The following is a 20156-nucleotide window of genomic DNA, read 5'->3' as shown; positions in this document are numbered from 1 at the left end:
AACCGTCTTTCCAAGTGAAGCAACATTTCTCTTGTGAATTTGCAGGGTCGTCTACTGCATCCGGTGTTCCCGTTGTGGTCTCCTCTACATCGGAGAGACTGGGCGCAGACTGGGAGATCGTTTCGTTGAGCACCTCAGCTCTGTCCCCTGTAATAACGGGGACCTCCCAGTGGTCACCCATTTCAATTCCACACATCAATGCCCAAACCAACATGGGCTGCCACAGCACCAACGATCGGGTCTGGGGTTCGCATCCTGCGCTATCTGTAAGGGGTTTGCACATTCTCCTCATGTCTGCGTGGGTTTTCCCCGGGGGCTCCAGTTTCTTCCCACCATTCAAAATGTAGCCGGGGTGTAGGTTAATTGGGTGTAATTGGGCGGCACTGACTCATGGGCCGGAAAGGTTTGTTACTGTCATGGACGACTAAATTTTAAAAAAGTAAAAATTTAAAATGTCTGTCCATGGTCTCAACAGCCAAACGAGGCCACCCACAAATTGGAGGCTCAACACCTAATATTCCATCTGGGCACTCTCCAAACAGACACTGTCAACTTCTCGAATTTCCATTAAACCACTTCTCTCTCCCTCTCGCCTTCTCCCTCTCTCTCTCCCCTCTCTCTTTCTCCTTCCCTCTCTCTCTCCCCCTCTCCTTCCCGCTCTTTATCCGCCTCTCTTTCCCTCTCCCTCTTTCCCTCTCCTTTTCTCTCTCTCCTCTCTCTCTCCGTCTCCCTCTCTCTCCCTTTCACCCTCTCTCTCCTTTTCTCTCTCTCCTCTCTCTGTCTCCCTCTCTCTCCCTCTCTCTCCCTCTCTCTCTCTCTCCCCCTCTCTCTCTCCCTCTCCCTCTTGGTCCCTCTCCTTCTCCCCTCCCCTCTCTCTCTCTCTCTCTCTCTCTCTCTCTCTCTCTCTCTCTCTCTCTCTCCCTCTGTTCCTTCTGTCACCCTCTCCGATTTCATGTAAACCTTCCCTCTCTGTTCATCTCTCTCTCTCTTTTCCTCATACTATTCCTCCACTGTTATTTATCTTCACTCCTTCCTTATCTCCATTCCCCCTGTCTCTTTCTGTCCCCTCCCAGCTCCCTCTCTCACATGCCCCCTTCCTCTCTGCCCCCTCTCCCTCTTCCTCTCACACCCCTTCACCCCTGCTCCCTCCCTCTCTCACCTTCTGTCGAGTGCAGTGGCACTCTGAACCACGGCCCCTTTCACTCCCCCTCCCCTTCCTCACTCCCCTGCTTTCTTGCCCCTCTCAATGTGGCACTGTGGTCAGCTACAGCTACCTCACAAAGCCCAGGGCAGAAGGAATCCATTTACTGGCCTTCATTGGTCAGGGGATTGAGTTCAGGATTTGAGAGGTCATATTGCAATTCTACAAATCTCTGGTGAGACCACACTTTGAGTATTGTGTTCAGTTTTGGTCACCTCATTACAGGAAGGATGTGGAAGCAATAGAGAGGGTGCAGAGGAGATTTACCAGGATGTTGCCTGGATTGGGAAACAAGTCTTATGAGGCAAGGTTAGCAGAGCTGGGACTTTTCTCTTTGGAATGTAGAAGGATGGGAGGAGACTTGATAGAGGTCTACAAGAATATGAGAGGCATAGATGGGCTGGACGGCCAGCACCTGTTTCCCAGGGAAGGAATAGCAAACTCCAGAGGACATGTGTACAAAGTGAAGGGAGGGAAGTTTAGGGGAGACGACAGTGGTAAGTTTTTTTTTACACAGAGAGTTGTAGGGGCCTGGAATGCCTTGCCAAGGTTGGAACATTGGGGGCATTGAAGAGACTCTTAGACAGACACATGGATAGAAGAAAAATAAAGGGTTCTGGGGTAGGGAGGGTTTAGTATTTTATCTTGGTGGAAATATATAGGTCCGCACATCGAGGGCCAAAGGGCCTGTACTGTGCTTGAAACTTCTATGTTCTGTTTGATCCCTTGCGCTCATGCTAGCTCAGCGAGACATACCACTTACCATAGCTGGTGGGTAGGAGGAGGTCGGAGTCCACTGTGTGATACCGCCACTTTCTCTCTCTCTCTCCCTTCCTCCCCCAGTCTCCACGCGGGTGACGCAGGAATACCAGGAGCTCCAACAGCACCTGGAACTGGAGCAGAACCTCCGACAGAAGGCCGAGATCTACGCCCACCAGGTATCAGGGGGGTGGCAATGCAGAGAGGGCAGGGTGGCTGGGAGAATGTGGGGAGAGAGGCTGGGAGGAGGAGGGCAATGGCAGGGCGGGGAAGGGTGGAGGGTTCGGAGATGCACCAAAGTGGTTCCTGTAGGGGCTTCTCCTGCACTCTCTTCACTTCCTCGCCCCCATCAGTGGCAGCTGTTTTACTGCCCAGTGGTGAGGGGAGATCCCCAATGGAGGTCCCCGCATGCAGGACTCCTTTCTCTTTATGTTGGAGACCTATGGTGGAGAGGGCTGCACCACGTGATGCTGTGTAACTGTTTTCTGGGTCAGTTCACCGACACGCAGCTGCCGGTCACTTCAAGTGGAGTGCCTCAGGGATCGGTACTGGGTCCACTGCTGTTTGTCATATATATTAACGATCTCGATGACAGGGTGGCAAATTGGATTAGTAAATTTCTAGATGATACAAAGGTTGGCAGTGTTGTGGACAGCGAGGAAGATTATCAAAGCTCACAGGGTGATATTGGACAGTTAGAAGAGTGGGCTGGAAGATGGCAGATGGAGTTTAATACTGATAAATGAGAGAGGCTACATTTTGGTAGGACTAATCAAAATAGGTCATACACATTAAATGGTGGAGAATTGAGGAGTGCAGTGGAACAAAGGGATTCAGGAGTCATTGTACATAATTCCCTGAAAGTTGAATCACATGTGAATAGGGTGGTGAAGAAAGCATTTGGTATGTTGGTTTCATAAACCAGAGTATTGAACACAGGAGTTGTGATGTCATGTTGAAATTGTATAAGGCATTGGTGGGGCATTGTATAGGGCAAGTTTTGAATATTGTGTGCAGTTTTGGTCACCGAATTACAGGAAGGATATAAACAGTATAGAGAGAGTGCAGAGGAGGTTTACGAGAATATTTTCAGGATTTCAGGGTTTGAGTTACAAGGAAAGGTTGAGCAGGCTGGGACCTTACTCCCTGGAGTATGGAAGATTGAGGGTGATTTGATAGAGGCATTTAAAATTATAAGGGGGACGGATAGAGTCAATGTGGACAGGTTTTTTCCACTGAGAGTGGGGGAGATTCAAACAAGAGGGGATGGATTGAGAGTAAAAGGGGAAACGTTTAGGGGAGTCATGAGGGGGAATTTCTTCATGCAGAGGACGGTGGGGGTACGGAATGAACTTCCGGAAGTGGTGTTCAAGGCAAGGTTGAATAGGTACATAAGCAGGAGAGGTTTGGAGGGTTAAGGGCTGAATGTGGACTGGGTGGAACTTGTGCAGACTGCCATCGCTAGGGAGGGAGAGAGAGACTGAAGCGGGATAGAGCACACCTTCAATCTGAGCTTGCATTCCAAATCGCAATGTAGATTGCAAAGTGACGTCGCTGCCCCTAGTTGCCAGGTGCCACCTCGGGCTCCTGGCAGGAGCAGGGACATCAGCCTCACACTGCAGCCAGGAAGCTGATGTCCCCACTACCACCAGGAGGCCAACATCCCTGTTAACGCCAGGAGGCCCACATACCCATTCCTGTCGGAAGGCTCCCAGCAGGAGCGGACCAGATGACTACCTGTACAGGTAGACCCCAACTTACAATGTGAGTCACTGAACCAAACCCCATCGTAAGGTGGGGTCTAGTATCCCTAACTAGTCCTTGTGTTATGAGCCTATAGGACCCCAAAACCAAGCAGCAATAGATATTCACCAAGACAAATAGTTACTTAAACAAAAGTTGCTTTTAATTAACTTTAAACATCAAAATAGAATCACACTTTAACTTATCACTATTGACTTAACTAACTTAACCCCCTTCTAACTCTAAGTGCATATGTATGTATTGAGTGTGTAAGTTCAGAAAAGTTCTTTTGTTCACAGTCTAATCTCACTTCTCATTCCTCCAAGTTCATTAGTTGCAGGCAATTCTTATACTGTGCACAGAATCTAACATTTGTAAACTTTACCAGGCTTTGGTGCTAGAAAGGTAAATGGTTACTGCTTAGGAAGGTTCTTGTCAGTTTTCAGAGAGAGATTTGTTGTTCGCTGGACACCCACAACTGATTCCTTTTAATCAGCCACTCCAGTGTCTTGCCAAAGAAACATGCTCCATCAGGGCTTTCCAGATGATAACCTCTTTCTTTCAGTCACCACAGAGTTCCTTTTTGTTTCTCTTATTTCAAGTGAAACATTAGGCAGCCAGTCCTCTCCTCTTGCATGAACCACAAGGGCTTTGACCAGACTGAACTAAGCAGTCCCAACCCGTCTTCCAAATGGGGTTTTCCACAAGCTTGCCAGCTTGTCCTGTTCCAGTCCCTGCTGCTGCTGCCTGTAAAACTGTAGAACTGATCTCTCTCTCTCTCTCTCTCTCTCTCTCTCTCTCTCACACACAGAGAGAAAGACTTTTACTTTCTCTACTTGAAAAACCACATGACCCTCCTAGAACAGCAAGTTGTCCTTCAGACATTCTGCGGCTACAACAAGCTCTTTCATCTGTTGCCTTTTTGTAAACAACAATCCATTAGTGAAGTCTCTTGGGCACTCCCCAAAGTCTTGCTCCGACATGTCTAGAATGAGCAGAGCTCCAGTATTTTAAATACAATTTTATGTGACCTAAACTAAAAGAAACCTGCCCCAATTTATCTCCCAAAAACGTATCTATATATATATATATATATATATATATACATACAAACGCAACATAATCTGTCATACCTGAGTATCCAAATGACTGTATACCTGATCTCTTCGACCACCTTTCAATAATTTAGCAACTACTGACGACAAGCTCCCTGACCGATAATTTACAGGGTTACTTTTGGAGCCTTTTTTAAACAACAGAACAATGTGAGCTCCCCTCCAATCTCACCCATGGCAAAGGACATTTTAAATATTTTTGCCAGAGACCTTGCAATTTCTACACTTGCCTCCCTCAAGGTCTGAGGGAATATCTTGTCAGGCCCTGGGGATTTATCCACCCTTATTTGCTTTCAGACAGTAAGCACTTCCTCCTCTTTAATCTGTACAGGTTCCATGATCTCACTGCTTGTTTTCTTGACTTCCCACAATTCTGTGGCTGTTTCCTGAGTGAATACTGATGAAATAAACATTTAGGATCTCCCCAATCTCTTTCCGGTCCGTACAAAGCCGACTACTCTGATCTTCAAGGGGACCAATTTTATCCCTTACTCTCCTTTTTCTCTGAATATACCTGTAGAAACCCTTAGGACCCTTGTTGTCAAACCAACCTCACGTCTTTTTTCCTTCCTGATTTCTTTCTTGAGGTTTTTCTTGCATTTTTTATTCTCCTCAAGTACCTCACTTGCTCCATGTTGCCTCTACTGTTCGACACCTCTCTCTTCTTCCAAACCCGATCTCTAATATCCCCAAAAACCAAGGTTCCCTCTGCCTGCTCACGCGCCTTTAATCCTGACAGGAACATACAAACTCTGTACTCTCAAAATTTCCCCTTTGAATTTCACCCACGTTCTCCCCTCTTCCCCCATCCATGCTCCCCCTACACGGATGGTCACAGATGCGAGTGAGGACACAGGAGGTGAACCGGCAGAGTGTGATCCTTCTGCAACATTCTGAGCCCGACGTGCAGGTGATGAAAGCCATGGAGGAGGTGGGAAAAGTCACGCATGCCTTGGAAACTGAGAGGATCCAACACCAGCAGCAGGTGGGGAGATGGGGGGAGAAGTGAGGGGTGAGGGGGAATGTGTCAGGAGGAAGGTGGAGAGAGGAGACCGGGGAGATAGAGAGATGGATGGGGAGTTGGGAGATCATGGGTAGGGAGAACTGGGGCTGGCAGGGGCTTAAGTGATACGGGGAATCGGGAATTGGGAGGGGAGAATGGGGATAGGGAGACCTGGGAGCTGGAAGGGTGGGGGGCAGGGGAGAGGGGGGAAATGGGGAGAGTTTGGGAGGGAGGGGTTGAAAAGTAAGAACAAGATGCTGGAGAAACTCAGCAAGTCAAACAGTGTTTGTTATTCTTCTTTGGCTTGGCTTCGCGGACGAAGATTTATGGAGGGGGTAAATGTCCACGTCAGCTGCAGGCTCGTTTGTGGCTGACAAGTCCGATGCGGGACAGGCAGACACGGTTGCAGCGGTTGCAGGGGAAAATTGGTTGGTTGGGGTTGGGTGTTGGGTTTTTCCTCCTTTGTCTTTTGTCAGTGAGGTGGGCTCTGCGGTCTTCTTCAAAGGAGGTTGCTGCCCGCCGAACTGTGAGGCGCCAAGATGTACGGTTTGAGGCGATATCAGCCCACTGGCAGTGGTCAATGTGGCAGGCACCAAGAGATTTCTTTAGGCAGTCCTTGTACCTCTTCTTTGGTGCACCTCTGTCACGGTGGCCAGTGGAGAGCTCGCCATATAACATGATCTTGGGAAGGCGATGGTCCTCCATTCTGGAGACGTGACCCACCCAGCGCAGCTGGATCTTCAGCAGCGTGGACTCGATGCTGTCGGCCTCTGCCATCTCGAGTACTTCGATGTTAGGGATGAAGTCGCTCCAATGAATGTTGAGGATGGAGCGGAGACAATGCTGGTGGAAGCGTTCTAGGAGCCCAAGGTGATGCCGGTAGAGGACCCATGATTCGGAGCCGAACAGGAGTGTGGGTATGACAACGGCTCTGTATACGCTTATCTTTGTGAGGTTTTTCAGTTGCCCATTCAGAGCCACCTCTTCAGCACTTGACGTCCTGTTTTGCGGAAACTGCCAAAAAGTTTGGCCTGGAAGTCAGCCTGAAGAAAACTGAGGTCCTCCATCAGCCAGCTCCCCACCATGACTACCAGCCCCCCCACATCTCCATCGGGCACACAAAACTCAAAATGGTCAACCAGTTTACCTATCTCGGCTGCACCATTTCATCAGATACAAGGATCGACAACGAGATAGACAACAGACTCGCCAAGGCAAATAGCGCCTTTGGAAGACTACACAAAAGAGTCTGGAAAAACAACCAACTGAAAAACCTCACAAAGATAAGTGTATACAGAGCCGTTGTCATACCCACACTCCTGTTCGGCTCCGAATCATGGGTCCTCTACCGACATCACCTACAGCTCCTAGAACGCTTCCACCAGCGTTGTCTCCGCTCCATCCTCAACATTCATTGGAGCGCTTTCATCCCTAACGTCGAGGTACTCGAGATGGCAGAGGTCGACAGCATCGAGTCCACGCTGCTGAAGATCCAGCTGCGCTGGGTGGGTCACGTCTCCAGAATGGAGGACCATCACCTTCCCAAGATCGTGTTATATGGCGAGCTCTCCACTGGCCACCATGACAGAGGTGCACCAAAGAAGAGGTACAAGGACTGCCTAAAGAAATCTCTTGGTGCCTGCCACATTGACCACCGCCAGTGGGCTGATATCGCTTCAAACCGTACATCTTGGTACAGAACCAACGTTTCGGGGTTAAGCCCATCAAGATAAGGGGAGATGGAGGAGGGGTTGGGGGATTGGGGGAGGGAAGAGAGGGAGGGCTGGGGAATCTAGGGAGGGCTGGGAGACCAGTTGAGGGGTGAGGCAGGGGTTAAGAAATTGGGCAATGTGGAGAAGGGAGAGGGGTAGGGAAAGAGAAGGAATGGGTCTGGGGAACCAGATGGAGGGGGAGTTGCAGCAAATGAAGACCAGAGCAGGGGTAGAGGGGCAAGATAGGGAGGTGGGAGCAAGGGGCAACTTAGGGAGTGAGGGGGTCAGGGATAGAGGGTCAAAACACATCAGTTTTGTGGTGGGAACATAGCATCACCCCCATCGCCTTCCTCCTCCTCTCCATCTATTCTTTCCCACCTTCCCCCAACATCAACCCTCCCTCCACTTTTCAGCCCCTCCACACCACCCTCCATGTGCCCCTCACCTCCTCCCACTCTATCTTCCTCATCTCCCTTCTTCCTTAAGCGCCCCACCCCTCAACCTCCTTCCACTGTCCTGCCCCTCTCCCACCTCCCTCTGTCTGCACCTTCCAGCCTCCCTCATTCACCCACCATACCTACTCCTTCCCACTTCCCTCCACCTCCCTCTCACCTAAACCATCTCTCCATCCTCCCCAACCCTGCCTTCCCTCCACCAATGGCATTAATCCCATTTGCCAATCCTCATTGACCACCCCTCCCTCCCTCCAACTATCCCCTCCCTCCCTAATTTTCCCCTCCATCCCTCTTCCCATCCCCCTCCATCCACCACCCCTCCCTACCTCCCATTCCTACCTCCCATCCCTCCTTCTACCTATCCCCCCCTCCCTGATCCCTCTCCCCTCCATCTACATCCCCCACCCTCCTCCCCACCCTCCTCCCCTCCCTGCCTCCCCTCCTTCTTTCCACCTATCCCCTCCCTTCTCCCTTCCTTCCTCCCTCCACCACTCTCCTCCATCTATTCTTTCCTCCTTCCTCCTCCCCTCCCTCCACAACTACACTCTCTCTTTCCCTCTCTTCCCTCCCCCCCTTCTTTCCACCACAGCTCCCTCCTCCTCCCATCCCTCCCACCCTCCATTACCCCTCTCCATCTGCAGCCAGTGAACGGCTCCGTGCATCCCCAGCCGATTTGAGTCACCCCTCCCTGTCTGACTGTCTGCAGGTGAAGGAGTTGCAGGCACAAATTGAAGGGAGTGAGTGGCGGAAGGAGGTCGAGAGGCTGCAGTTGCTGTTGCAGTTGGCGGAGGATAAGCAGGCAGAGCTGGAGGCCAGAGCACAGCAGGCTGAGAGGAGGAACCAGGAGCTGGAGAGCAAAGGTCCGTAAGGTGCTCAGTCCCAGGAGTGTATGACTTCACTCTGTATCTGACCCTGGGAGTGTGTGATGTGATGGTGTGGAGGGAACTTCACTTTGTGTCTGACCCCGAGAGTGTGTGATGGGATGGTGTGGAGGGAGCTTCCCTCTGTGTCAGACACTGGGAGTGTGTGACGGGATGGTGTGGAGGGAGCTTCACTCTGTGTCTGATGCTGGGAGTGTGTGTTAGGATGGTGAGGAGGGAGCTTGACTGTGTGTCTGACGCTGGGAGTGTGTGATAGGATGGTGAGGAGGGAGCTTGACTCTGTGTCAGACTCTGGGAGTGTGTGATGGGATGGTGCGGAGGGAGCTTCACTCTGTGACTGACGCTGGGAGTGTGTGATGGGATGGTGAGGAGGGAGCTTCACTCTGTGTCTGACGCTGGGAGTGTGTGATGGGATGATGCGGAGGGAGCTTGACTCTGTGTCTGACCCTGGGAGTGTGTGATGGGACAGCGTGGAGGGAGTTTCACTCTGTATCTGACCCCGGGAGTGTATGATGGGATAGTGCGGAGGGAGCTTCACTCTGTGTCTGACCCCGGGAGTGTGCGATGGTACGGAGTGGTGGGATCTTCACTCTGTGTCTGACCCTGGGAGTGTGCGATGGTACGAGGTGGTGGGATCTTCACTCTGTGTCTGACCCTGGGAGTGTGTGATGGGACAGCGTGGAGGGAGTTTCACTCTGTATCTGACCCCAGGAGTGTGTGATGGGACATGGTGGAGGGAACTTCACTCTGTATCTGACGCCGGGAGTGTATGATGGGATAGTGCGGAGGGAGCTTCACTGTGTCTGACGCTGGGAGTGTGTGATGGGATGGTGCGGAGGGAACTTCACTCTGGGTCTGACCCCGAAAGTGTGTGATGGGATGGTGTGGAGCGAGCCTCACTCTGTGTCTGACCCCGGGAGTGTGCGATGGGACGGTGCGGAGGGAGCTTCACTCTGGATCTGACCCCGAAAGTGTGTGATGGGATGGTGTGAAGGGAGCTTCACTCTGTGTCTGACCCCGAAAGTGTGTGATGGGATGGTGTGGAGCGAGCCTCACTCTGTGTCTGACCCCGGGAGTGTGTGATGGGACGGTGCGGAGGGAGCTTCACTCTGTATCTGACCCCGAAAGTGTGTGATGGGATGGTGTGAAGGAAGCTTCACTCTGTGTCTGACCCCGGGAGTGTGTGATGGGAAGCTGTGGATGGAGCTTCACTCTGCGTCTGTCCCCAAGATTGTGTAATGGGATGGTGTGGAGGGCTTCTCTCTGTGTCTTACCCCGGAAGTGTGTGTTGGGACATTTTGGAGGGAACTTCACTGTGTATCTGACCCCGGGATTGTGTGATAGGATGGAATGGAGGGAGCTTCACTCTGTGTTTGACCCCGGGAATGTGTGATGGGAAGCTGTGCATGGAGCTTCACTCTGTGTCTGTCCCCAGGAGCGTGTGATGGGATTGTGTGGAGGGCTTCACTCTGTGTCTGATCCCCTGGGTGTGCCATGGGACAGTGTGGTGGAAGCTTCACTCAGTATTTGACCCCGGGAGTATGTGATGGGATAGTGTGGAGGCAGCTTCACTCTGTGTCTGACCCCGGGAGCGTGTGATGAAATGGTGTGGAGCGCTTCACTCTGAGTCTGACCCCAGAGGTGTGCCATGGGACGGTGTGGAGGGAGCTTCACTCTGTGTCTGTCCCCAGGATTGTGTGATGGGATGGTATGTAGGGCTTCACTCTGTGTCTGTCCCCAGGAGTGTGTGATGGGATGGTGTGGAGGACTTCACTCTGTGTCTGACCACCGGGGTGTGCCATGGGACGGTGTGGAGGGAGCTTCACTCTGTGTCTGACCCTGGGTGTGTGTGATGGGACGGTGCGGAGGAAGCTTCACTCTGTGTCTGACCCCGGAAGTGTGTAATGGGATGTTGTGGATGGAACTTCACTCTGTGTCTGACCCTGGCCGTTTGTTATGGGATGGTGCGGAGGGAGCTTCACTCTGTGTCTGACCCCAGAAGCGTGTAATGGGACGGTGCGGAGGGAACTTCATTCTGTGCCTGACCCCAGGAGTGTGTGATGGGACAGTGATGAGGGGCTTCACTCTGTGTCTGACCCTGGCCGTTTGTGATGGGACAGTGCGGTGGGAACTTCACTCTATTTCTGACCCTGGGAGTGTGTGATGTTACGTGTGGAGAGAGCTTGACTCTGCGTCTAACCCCGGGAATGTATGATGTTACGGTGTGGAGGGAACTTCACTCTTTGACCCCGGGAGTGTGGGATGGGACGGTGTGGAGTGAGTTTCACTCTGTGTCTGACCCAGGAGTGTGTGATGTTATGGAGCGGAGGGAGCTTGACTCTGTGTCTGACCCCGGGAATGTATGATGGGACGTTGTGGAGGGAACTTCACTCTGTGTCTGACCCCAGGAGTGTGTGATGTTACGGTGTGGAGAGAGCTTCACTCTGTGTCTGACCCCGGGAGTGTGTGATGGGATGGTGTGGAGGGAGCTTCACTCTGCGTCTGACCCTGGGAATGTATGATGGGACCGTGTGGAGTGAGTTTCACTCTGTGTCTGACCCCAGGAGTGTGTGATGTTACGGTGTGGAGAGAGCTTCACTCTGTGTCTGACCCCGGGAGTGTGTGATGGGATGGTGTGGAGGGAGCTTCACTCTGCGTCTGACCCTGGGAATGTATGATGGGACCGTGTGGAGTGAGTTTCACTCTGTGTCTGACCCCAGGAGTGTGTGATGGGACGGCGTGGAGGGATCTTCACTCTGTGTCTGACCCAGGAGTGTGCGATGGGACGGTGCAGAGGAAGTTTTACTCTGTGTCTGACTCCAGGAGTGTTAATATGGAACATAGATCATTCCAGCATTGTGCATGCCTTTCAGCCCACGTTTTGCTGTCCTATACAAACCTCGTCAATAATCCCACCCCTCCCTCATTCTCATTATTCTTCATCCACCTATCCGTCTGCCTCAGAATCTTTTAAATGTCCCTATTTTACCAGCCTCCACCAGCATCCCCAGCAAGTCATTCCAGGCACCCGCAACTCTCTGTGTAAAGAAAAAATTAACAATAAACTTTCTAATCCACCCTATGTACAGATGTCTCTGTAAAAAGACTCTGCATTCACCCGATCTAATCCTCTCGTGATGTTGTCTCCTTCTGTGAGATCACCCCTCACCCTCCTGCGCTCCGAGGAATAAAGCCCCGGCCTGTTCAACCTCTCCCTGTAGATCAGGGCCCCGAGTCCTGGCAACATCCTCATCAATCTTCTCGGCACCCTCTCCAGCTCGACGACATCTTTCCTGCAGCTCGGTGACCACAACTGAACACAATCCTCCACATGGGGCCTCACCACCGTCTTATACAACTGTGACATGACCTTCCAGCTTCTATACTCAGTACTCTGACGAATGAAGGCCAATGGGCCAAAAGCCTTTTTCCCCACCCTATCTACCTGTAACACCACTCTCAAGGTATTATGTACCTGTACTCCCAGATCCCTCTGATCTGGGATTAGAATCAGATTTACTGTCATTAATATTTCTCACAAACATTGCTGTACGACGCTACCCAGATCACTGACGTTCACTGTCTGCATCTCTCTGCTCCACTTGTGTAAATCTGCCCTGAGGTCCTCTTCATCCTGATAGTCAGAGAGGAAACAGGCCCTTCAGCTCATCTCTCCCAAGCCGACCAAAATGTCCCACCCACAGTCATCCCACCTGCCTGCATTCAGCCCACATCCCTCTCAACTCATCCTATCCACGCATCCATACAAATGCTTCTTAAACGCTTCAATTGTACCTGCCTCATCTGCCTCCTCTGGCAGACAGTTCCACACACCCACCGTCCTCTGTGCAACACCCCCTCCTCTCAACTCCCAGCCACGCCAATTTTCTCCTGCAGACAGACCTCAAAATATTACACTCCCAAGTCAAGTGCATCATGCCATGTACAAGATGCTGTGACAGAGTTCGTTTCGTGAGCAGACCAGCTCAACATCTCATGCACAGTACAACAAGTAGGTCATGGTGTGGAGTGCAGAGTTACAGAGATAGGTCAGTTAAGACCAAGCAAAGGCACGCTGACGTCACTCAGGGAGGTGCTGGGTGGGTTGCAGAACGCACCATCAGAGGGGTTGACACCGCAATGACTGTCTAAGAATTTTGTGCAGGGTTTCAGCAGAAATATATTGTTTTTTCTAAAAATATCTCTGTTGTTAGTTATATGCGTTTGCCCATATTACATGTATCAATACACCTGCGAGGCTAAAACTCGGTGCTCATTGACTTTTTGAACCTCTGAATGTGATGTCAAAAGGTTGATTTGCAGGTGCAACAGGTTGTCAAGAAGGCAAATGGAGCATTGGCCTTCATTGCTGGAGGGATTGAATTTAGGAGCAGGGAGGTCATGTTGCAATTATACAAGTGTTACGAGCCCAAAGGACCCCAATAGATATTCACCACGACAATATTCCATTCATTTCATGACATCATTTCAATTAGCACCTACTTGTGAAATGTGCATAGCATTCTCCATAGTTTCTTTAAAGTCCCTGAATGTGAATTCTTCAGGATTTCAAACAAGATCTGTTTTGAAGTGTATGTATGTATGTAACCTTCTCTAATTTACCAATTATCTCCCAAAAACATTCCCAAATATTCCATCATACAATGTACTAGTGAAGCCGCATCTGGAGTCCTGGATACAGTTCTGGTCTCCTTACCAAGTCCCCCTGCACAGCAGCATGCTGTTTACCGTTTAAACCAGTGGTTCTCAACCCTTCTCTTTCCACCCACATCCCACTTAAGTATTCCCTCTGCCATTGGGGCTCTGTGATTAGTAAGGGCTTGCTTAAGGGGAAGGGAAGGTTGAGAATCACTTCCTGAAATATTTCGCTTGAGAAAAATTGTCATTGGCCCATTTCCTTTGGAGTTCTGAAACCCTGCACATAACGAGTCAATGAGGGACGATTAAAACAATAGTTTTCAAACTTTTTCTTCCCACCTTAAGCAACCCCTTACTAATCAGAGAGCACCGATGGCAGAGGGATTACTTAAAGTGGGATATAAGTGGAAAGAAAATGGTTGAGAACCATTGGTTTAAACCATGGTCCGATCTTCTACCGAAGTTAAAGGCCTTGGACGGTTATGAGTTAGGAGAAGCAGAGATGGGGGTGGTAGGGGTGAGGGTCAGAGTCCGAGGTTTGGGCTGCTGTGTGTGGGACAGGGGTGGGGGCAGATCTGCTCCAACGTGCGGATGTTACAGATCAAGAACTCACCATTTCTTGTTCTCTGCTCCCAGTCGAGGACCTTCGGGAGAAGCGGTTGGCCACGGACGGAGCAATGCCCGGAGCGGAGGAGCAGCCAGTCAGCATTCCCTCACCACCTCCTCTACCGCCCCCACTAATGGCAGCCCCCATTGAGTAAGGAAACCAACTCCCCTGAGCGCCCAGTGTCCTTCTCAGCCATCACCCCTTCCCTGCCCCCACTCTTCTCCACTCCACCGTCCCCTCTCCTCCTCCCCCTCTTCCTAGAACAGAAGCAGCCAATTCGGCCCTTACATACATGCTGACCATTGTGACGACCCACATTAACACTATTACCCATACAGGCCCCTCATCTCATTGCCTTGTGCTTCTTCAATTTTGGGAGAATCTCTTCCTCCCCATCTCCTCAGGGAAGGTGTCCCAGATCCCATCAACCTGCACCCAGACCATATACTTCCCACAAATCTTCTCTTAAATGTTAAAATCAAGTCCATATCCCCCACATCCCCTGGCAGCTCGTTCCACACCACCACCACTCTCTGTAGGTGAAGAATTTCCCCCTAATGTTCCCCCTAAACATTTCCCCTTTCCCCCTTAACCCACCACCCACCCTCAGTGGAAAAAGGCGACCGACATTTACTCTGTCAATCCCCCTCGTAATTTTAAATATCAATTCTCCTTTCATTCCTCTGCGCTCCAGGGAGTAAAACCTGTTTAACCTTTCCCTGTAACTCAGTTCCTGAAGTCCAGGCAACATCCTAGTAAATTTTCTCTGCACTCTTTCTATCTTATTGATATCTTTCCTGTAGTTTGGTGACCAAAACTGCACACAATCCTCCAAATTTGGCCTCACCAATGTCTTATACAACTTTACCATAACATCCCAACTCCTGAACTCAATACTTTGATTTATGAGGCCATGATGCCAAAATCTCTCATCACAACCCTGTCTCTCCTCTGTTGCTCTCGCCCCTCTCCCATTGCCTCTTCCATTCACTCTCCTCCTGAGCCACAATTCCTTCCTCACCCCTGTTGTACAAGGACCCTCCTAACTCTGGTCTGGGAGCTAGGCATGGGCTGGGGTCCCCATGGAAGGGGTGGCAGTGGGGGAGATGTGTCCCTGTTCCCGAGACTGATGACTCTCCTTCCCCCACAGGCCCCTGGCTGACTTACTGCGGAAGAGACAGAAGGAGGGAAAGAAGAGAAATGGTCAGTGTGATGGAGGGCTCTACACCCTGTACATAGCAACATAGAAGATAGGAGCAGGAGTAGGTCATTCGGCCCTTCGAGCCTGCTCCGCCATTCAACAAGATCATGGCTGATCTTAAAGTTCAGTACCCCGTCCCCGCCTTCTCTACGTAACCCCTAATTCCCTTATACTGAAGAAATATATCTAATTCCCTCTTAAATATATTCAATGAACCTGCCTCTACTGCCCTCTGAGGCAATGAATTCCACAGATTCACCACCCTCTGGGTAAAGAAATTCCTCATCTTGGTCCTAAATGGTTTGCCTATTATCCTCAAACCATGGCCCCGGGTTCTGGACTACCCCACCATAGGAAACATCCCATCTGCATCCATTCTGTCCAGTCCTGCCAGAATTTTATATGTCTCTATGAGATCCCCTCTCAATCTTCTAAACTCCAGCGAGTACAATCCCAATTTGCGCAATCTTTCCTCATAAGTCATTCCTGCCATTCCAGGTCTCAGCCTGGTGAATCGCCTCTGCACTCCCTCCATTGCAAGAACATCCTTCCTTAGATAAGGTGACCAAAACTGCACACAATACTCCAGGTGGGGTCTCACCAAGGCTCTGTACAGCTGCAGTAAGGTATCCTTGTTCCTAGACTCAAACCCTCTTGATATGAAGGCCAACATACCATTTGCCTTTTTAACCGCCTGCTGTACCTGCATGCTCGCCTTCAGTGACTGGTGTACAAGTACCCCTAGGTCTCTCTGCACTTCCCCATCTCCCAATCTATTGCCATTCAAATAGTAATCTGCCCTCCGGTTTGTATGACCAAAGTGGATAACCTCACATTTATCCACATTGTAGTGCATTTGCCATGGATCTGCCCAGACCCCCAACTTATCCAAATCACACTGGAGCTTCCTGACCCCCTCTTCCGTGCACACAACCCCTCCTAGCTTAGTGTCATCTGCAAATTTGGAGAGATTCCATCCAATCCCCTCATCCAGATCATTAATGTAAATTGTGAACAGCTGGGGTCCCAGTACAGATCCCTGTGGCACCCCACTGGTCACCGCCTGCCACTCAGAAAATGAGCCGTTTATCCCAACTCTCTGTCTTCTACCTGCTAGCCAGTTCTCAATCCACATCAATACCTTGCCCCCAATCCCATGAGCCTTGATTTTGGAAGCCAGTCGTTAATGTGGGACCTGATCGAAGGCATTTTGGAAATCCAGGTACACCACATCCATCTCTCCCCCATCTATTTTACCTGTCACCAGGCAGGGTCATGGTGGGGTCTACACCCCATACCCGGGCAGGGTGATGGTGGGGTCTGTTATGGAGTCCAGAGGACCCCAAAAACCAGCACCAATAGATCTGCACCACCACACAGGGTTACTTAAACAAAAGAAGTTTTTAATTATAATTGAACAAGATAACAGAATTAAACTTCAACTTATTACTTAACCTACTTAACTACTCAATCCCCTCTCTAATACTAAGCGCATATTTAAGATTAGAAAAGTTCTTTGAATCACAGTCCAATCTCACTGGTTGCAGGCCATTCTTGTTCTGTGCACAGAAGTTAGGATTAACAAAGTTCACCAGGCTTTGGTGCTTAACAGGCAAAGGGTTACCACTCAGAAGGGTTCTTGATGGTTTTCAGAGAGAGATTCCTTTTGTTCCAGGACATCCACAACTGATTCCTTCTCAATCAATCTTGCTGACAAAACTTGTCCCCTTCAGGGTTCTCCAGATGATCCTCTTTCTTTCGAGTCACCTTTCAGACCGTCAGTCTTCTCCTTTGACCAGATAGTCGTCCAAATGTTTGCCAGCTTTGTCCTTCTGGAACTGATTTCTGTCTCCTCTCTGTTTCACATCCTCCTTCTCTGAGAGCAAAGCTGTCCTGTCCCTACCTGTAAAGATCTCGTGCTCTCCCAGGCCATCTGATTTCTGTCTCCATTCTGTTTCACTCGCACCCTCTCTCTCCTCTCTGCCCCTGCCTGTAAAGATCACGTGCTCTCCCAGGCCAGCTGATTTCTGTCTCCTCTCTGTTTCACTCCCTCCCACTCTCTCTCCTCTCTGCCCCTGCCTGTAAAGATCACGTGCTCTCCCAGGCCAGCTGATTTCTGTCTCCTCTCTGTTTCACTCACTCAATCTCTCGTTTCACACATTCCCTCTCTCTCCTCTCTGAACCTGCCTGTAAAGATCACAAGCTCTCCCAGGCCAGCTAATTTCTGTCTCCTCTCTGTTTCATTCCCTCCCTCTCTCTCCTCTCTGCCCTGCCTGTAAAGATCACATGCTCTCCCAACGAGCTGATTTCTGTCTCCTCTGTTTCACTCCCTCCCTCTCTCTCCTCTCTCTCCCTGCCTGTAAAGATCACATGTTCCGCCAGGCCACTGATTTCTGTCTCCTCTCTGTTTCACTCCCTCCCTCTCTCTCCTCTCTGCCCTACCTGTAAAGATCACATGCTCTCCCAGGCCAGCTGATTTCTGTCTCCTCTGTTTCACTCCCTCCCTCTCTCTCCTCTCTGTTTCACACCCTCCCTCTCACTCCTCTGTTTCACACCCACCCTCTCTCTCTCCTCTCTGCCCTGCCTTCAAAGATCTCATGCTCTCCCAGGCGAGCTGATTTCTGTCTCCTCTCTGTTTCATTAACTCCCTCTCTCTCCTCTCTGTTTCACACCCTCCCTCTCTCTCCCTGCCTGTAAAGATCACATGTTCTGCCAGGCCACTGATTTCTGTCTCCTCTCTGTTTCACTCCCTCCCTCTCTCTCCTCTCTGCCCTACCTGTAAAGATCACATGCTCTCCCAGGCCAGCTGATTTCTGTCTCCTCTGTTTCACTCCCTCCCTCTCTCTCCTCTCTGTTTCACACCCTCCCTCTCTCTCCTCTGTTTCACACCCTCCCTCTCTCTCTCTCCTCTCTGCCCTGCCTGTAAAGATCTCATGCTCTCCCAGGCGAGCTGATTTATGTCTCCTCTCTGTTTCATTAACTCCCTCTCTCTCCTCTCTGTTTCACACCCTCCCTCTCTCTCCCTGCCTGTAAAGATCACATGTTCTGCCAGGACACTGATTTCTGTCTCCTCTCTGTTTCACTCCCTGCCTCTCCCTCCTCTCTGTTTCACACCATCCCTCTCTCTCCTCTCTGTCCCTACCTGTAAAGATCACATAATATCCCAGTCCAGCTGATTTCTGTCCTCCTCTGTTTCACTCCCTCCCTCTCTCTCCTCTCTCTCCCTGCCTGTAAAGATCACATGTTCTGTCAGGACACTAATTTCTGTCTCCTCTCTGTTTCACTCCCTCCCTCTCTCTCCTCTCTGTCCCTACCGGTAAAGATCACATAATATCCCAGTCCAGCTGATTTCTGTCCTCCTCTGTTTCACTCCCTCCCTCTCTCTCCTCTCTCTCCCTGCCTGTAAAGATCACATGTTCTGTCAGGACACTAATTTCTGTCTCCTCTCTGTTTCACTCCCTCCCTCTCTCTCCTCTCTGCCCCTGCCTGTAAAGATCACGTGCTCTCCCAGGTCAGCTGATTTCTGTCTCCTCTCTGTTTCACTCCCTCCCTCTCTCTCCTCTCTGATTCACACCCTCCCTCTCTGCCCTGCCTGTAAAGATCTCGTGCTCTCCCAGGCTAGCTGATTTCTGTCTCCTCTCTGTTTCATTCCCTCCCTCCCTCACCTCTCTGTTTCACACCCTCCCTCTCTCTCCCTGCCTGTAAAGATCACATGTTCCGCCAGGCCACTGATTTCTGTCTCCTCTCTGTTTCACTCCCTCCCTCTCTCTCCTCTCTGCCCTACCTGTAAAGATCACGTGCTCTCCAAGGCCAGCTGATTTCTGTCTCCTCTCAGTTTCACTCCCTCCCTCTCTCTCCTCTCTGCCCTGCTTGTAAAGATCACATGCTCTCACAAGCCAGCTGATCTCTGTCTCCTCTCTGTTTCACTCCCTCCCTCTCTCTCCTCTCTGCCCTACCTGTAAAGATCACATGCTCTCCCAGGCCAGCTGATTTCTGTCTCCTCTGTTTCACTCCCTCCCTCTCTCTCCTCTCTGTTTCACACCCTCCCTCTCTCTCCTCTGTTTCACACCCTCCCTCTCTCTCTCCTCTCTGCACTGCCTGCAAAGATCTCATGCTCTCCCGGGCGAGCTGATTTCTGTCACCTCTCTGTTTCATTAACTCCCTCTCTCTCCTCTCTGTTTCACACCCTCCCTCTCTCTCCCTGCCTGTAAAGATCACATGTTCTGCCAGGCCACTGATTTCTGTCTCCTCTCTGTTTCACTCCCTCCCTCTCTCTCCTCTCTGCCCTACCTGTAAAGATCACATGCTCTCCCAGGCCAGCTGATTTCTGTCTCCTCTGTTTCACACCCTCCCTCTCTCTCCACTGTTTCACACCCTCCCTCTCTCTCTCCTCTCTGCCCTGCCTGTAAAGATCTCATGCTCTCCCAGGCGAGCTGATTTATGTCTCCTCTCTGTTTCATTAACTCCCTCTCTCTCCTCTCTGTTTCACACCCTCCCTCTCTCTCCCTGCCTGTAAAGATCACATGTTCTGCCAGGACACTGATTTCTGTCTCCTCTCTGTTTCACTCCCTCCCTCTCTCTCCTCTCTGTCCCTACCTGTAAAGATCACATAATATCCCAGTCCAGCTGATTTCTGTCCTCCTCTGTTTCACTCCCTCCCTCTCTCTCCTCTCTCTCCCTGCCTGTAAAGATCACATGTTCTGTCAGGACACTAATTTCTGTCTCCTCTCTGTTTCACTCCCTCCCTCTCTCTCCTCTCTGCCCTGCCTGTAAAGATCACGTGCTCTCCAAGGCCAGCTGATTTCTGTCTCCTCTCAGTT

At 50.7% G+C, this 20156-nt stretch overlaps 1 protein-coding gene across 1 annotated transcript in view; it reads left to right on the top strand.

Moving 5' to 3' along the window:
- shtn2 (shootin 2) overlaps positions 1-20156 on the top strand; it is a 50486-nt gene that overhangs the window by 15524 nt on the left and 14806 nt on the right. The window contains exons 8-12 of the mRNA XM_069923039.1: positions 2045-2139; positions 5657-5803; positions 8695-8848; positions 14165-14285; positions 15286-15338. Of these exons, the coding sequence (XP_069779140.1) occupies positions 2045-2139; positions 5657-5803; positions 8695-8848; positions 14165-14285; positions 15286-15338 (570 nt within the window). The remainder of the gene's footprint in view (positions 1-2044; positions 2140-5656; positions 5804-8694; positions 8849-14164; positions 14286-15285; positions 15339-20156) is intronic.

The sequence above is a fragment of the Narcine bancroftii genome, chromosome 3, assembly GCF_036971445.1.
Source record: "Narcine bancroftii isolate sNarBan1 chromosome 3, sNarBan1.hap1, whole genome shotgun sequence".
Classification (NCBI taxonomy): Eukaryota; Metazoa; Chordata; class Chondrichthyes; order Torpediniformes; family Narcinidae; genus Narcine; species Narcine bancroftii.
This window is presented reverse-complemented; position numbering and strand designations above follow the sequence as displayed.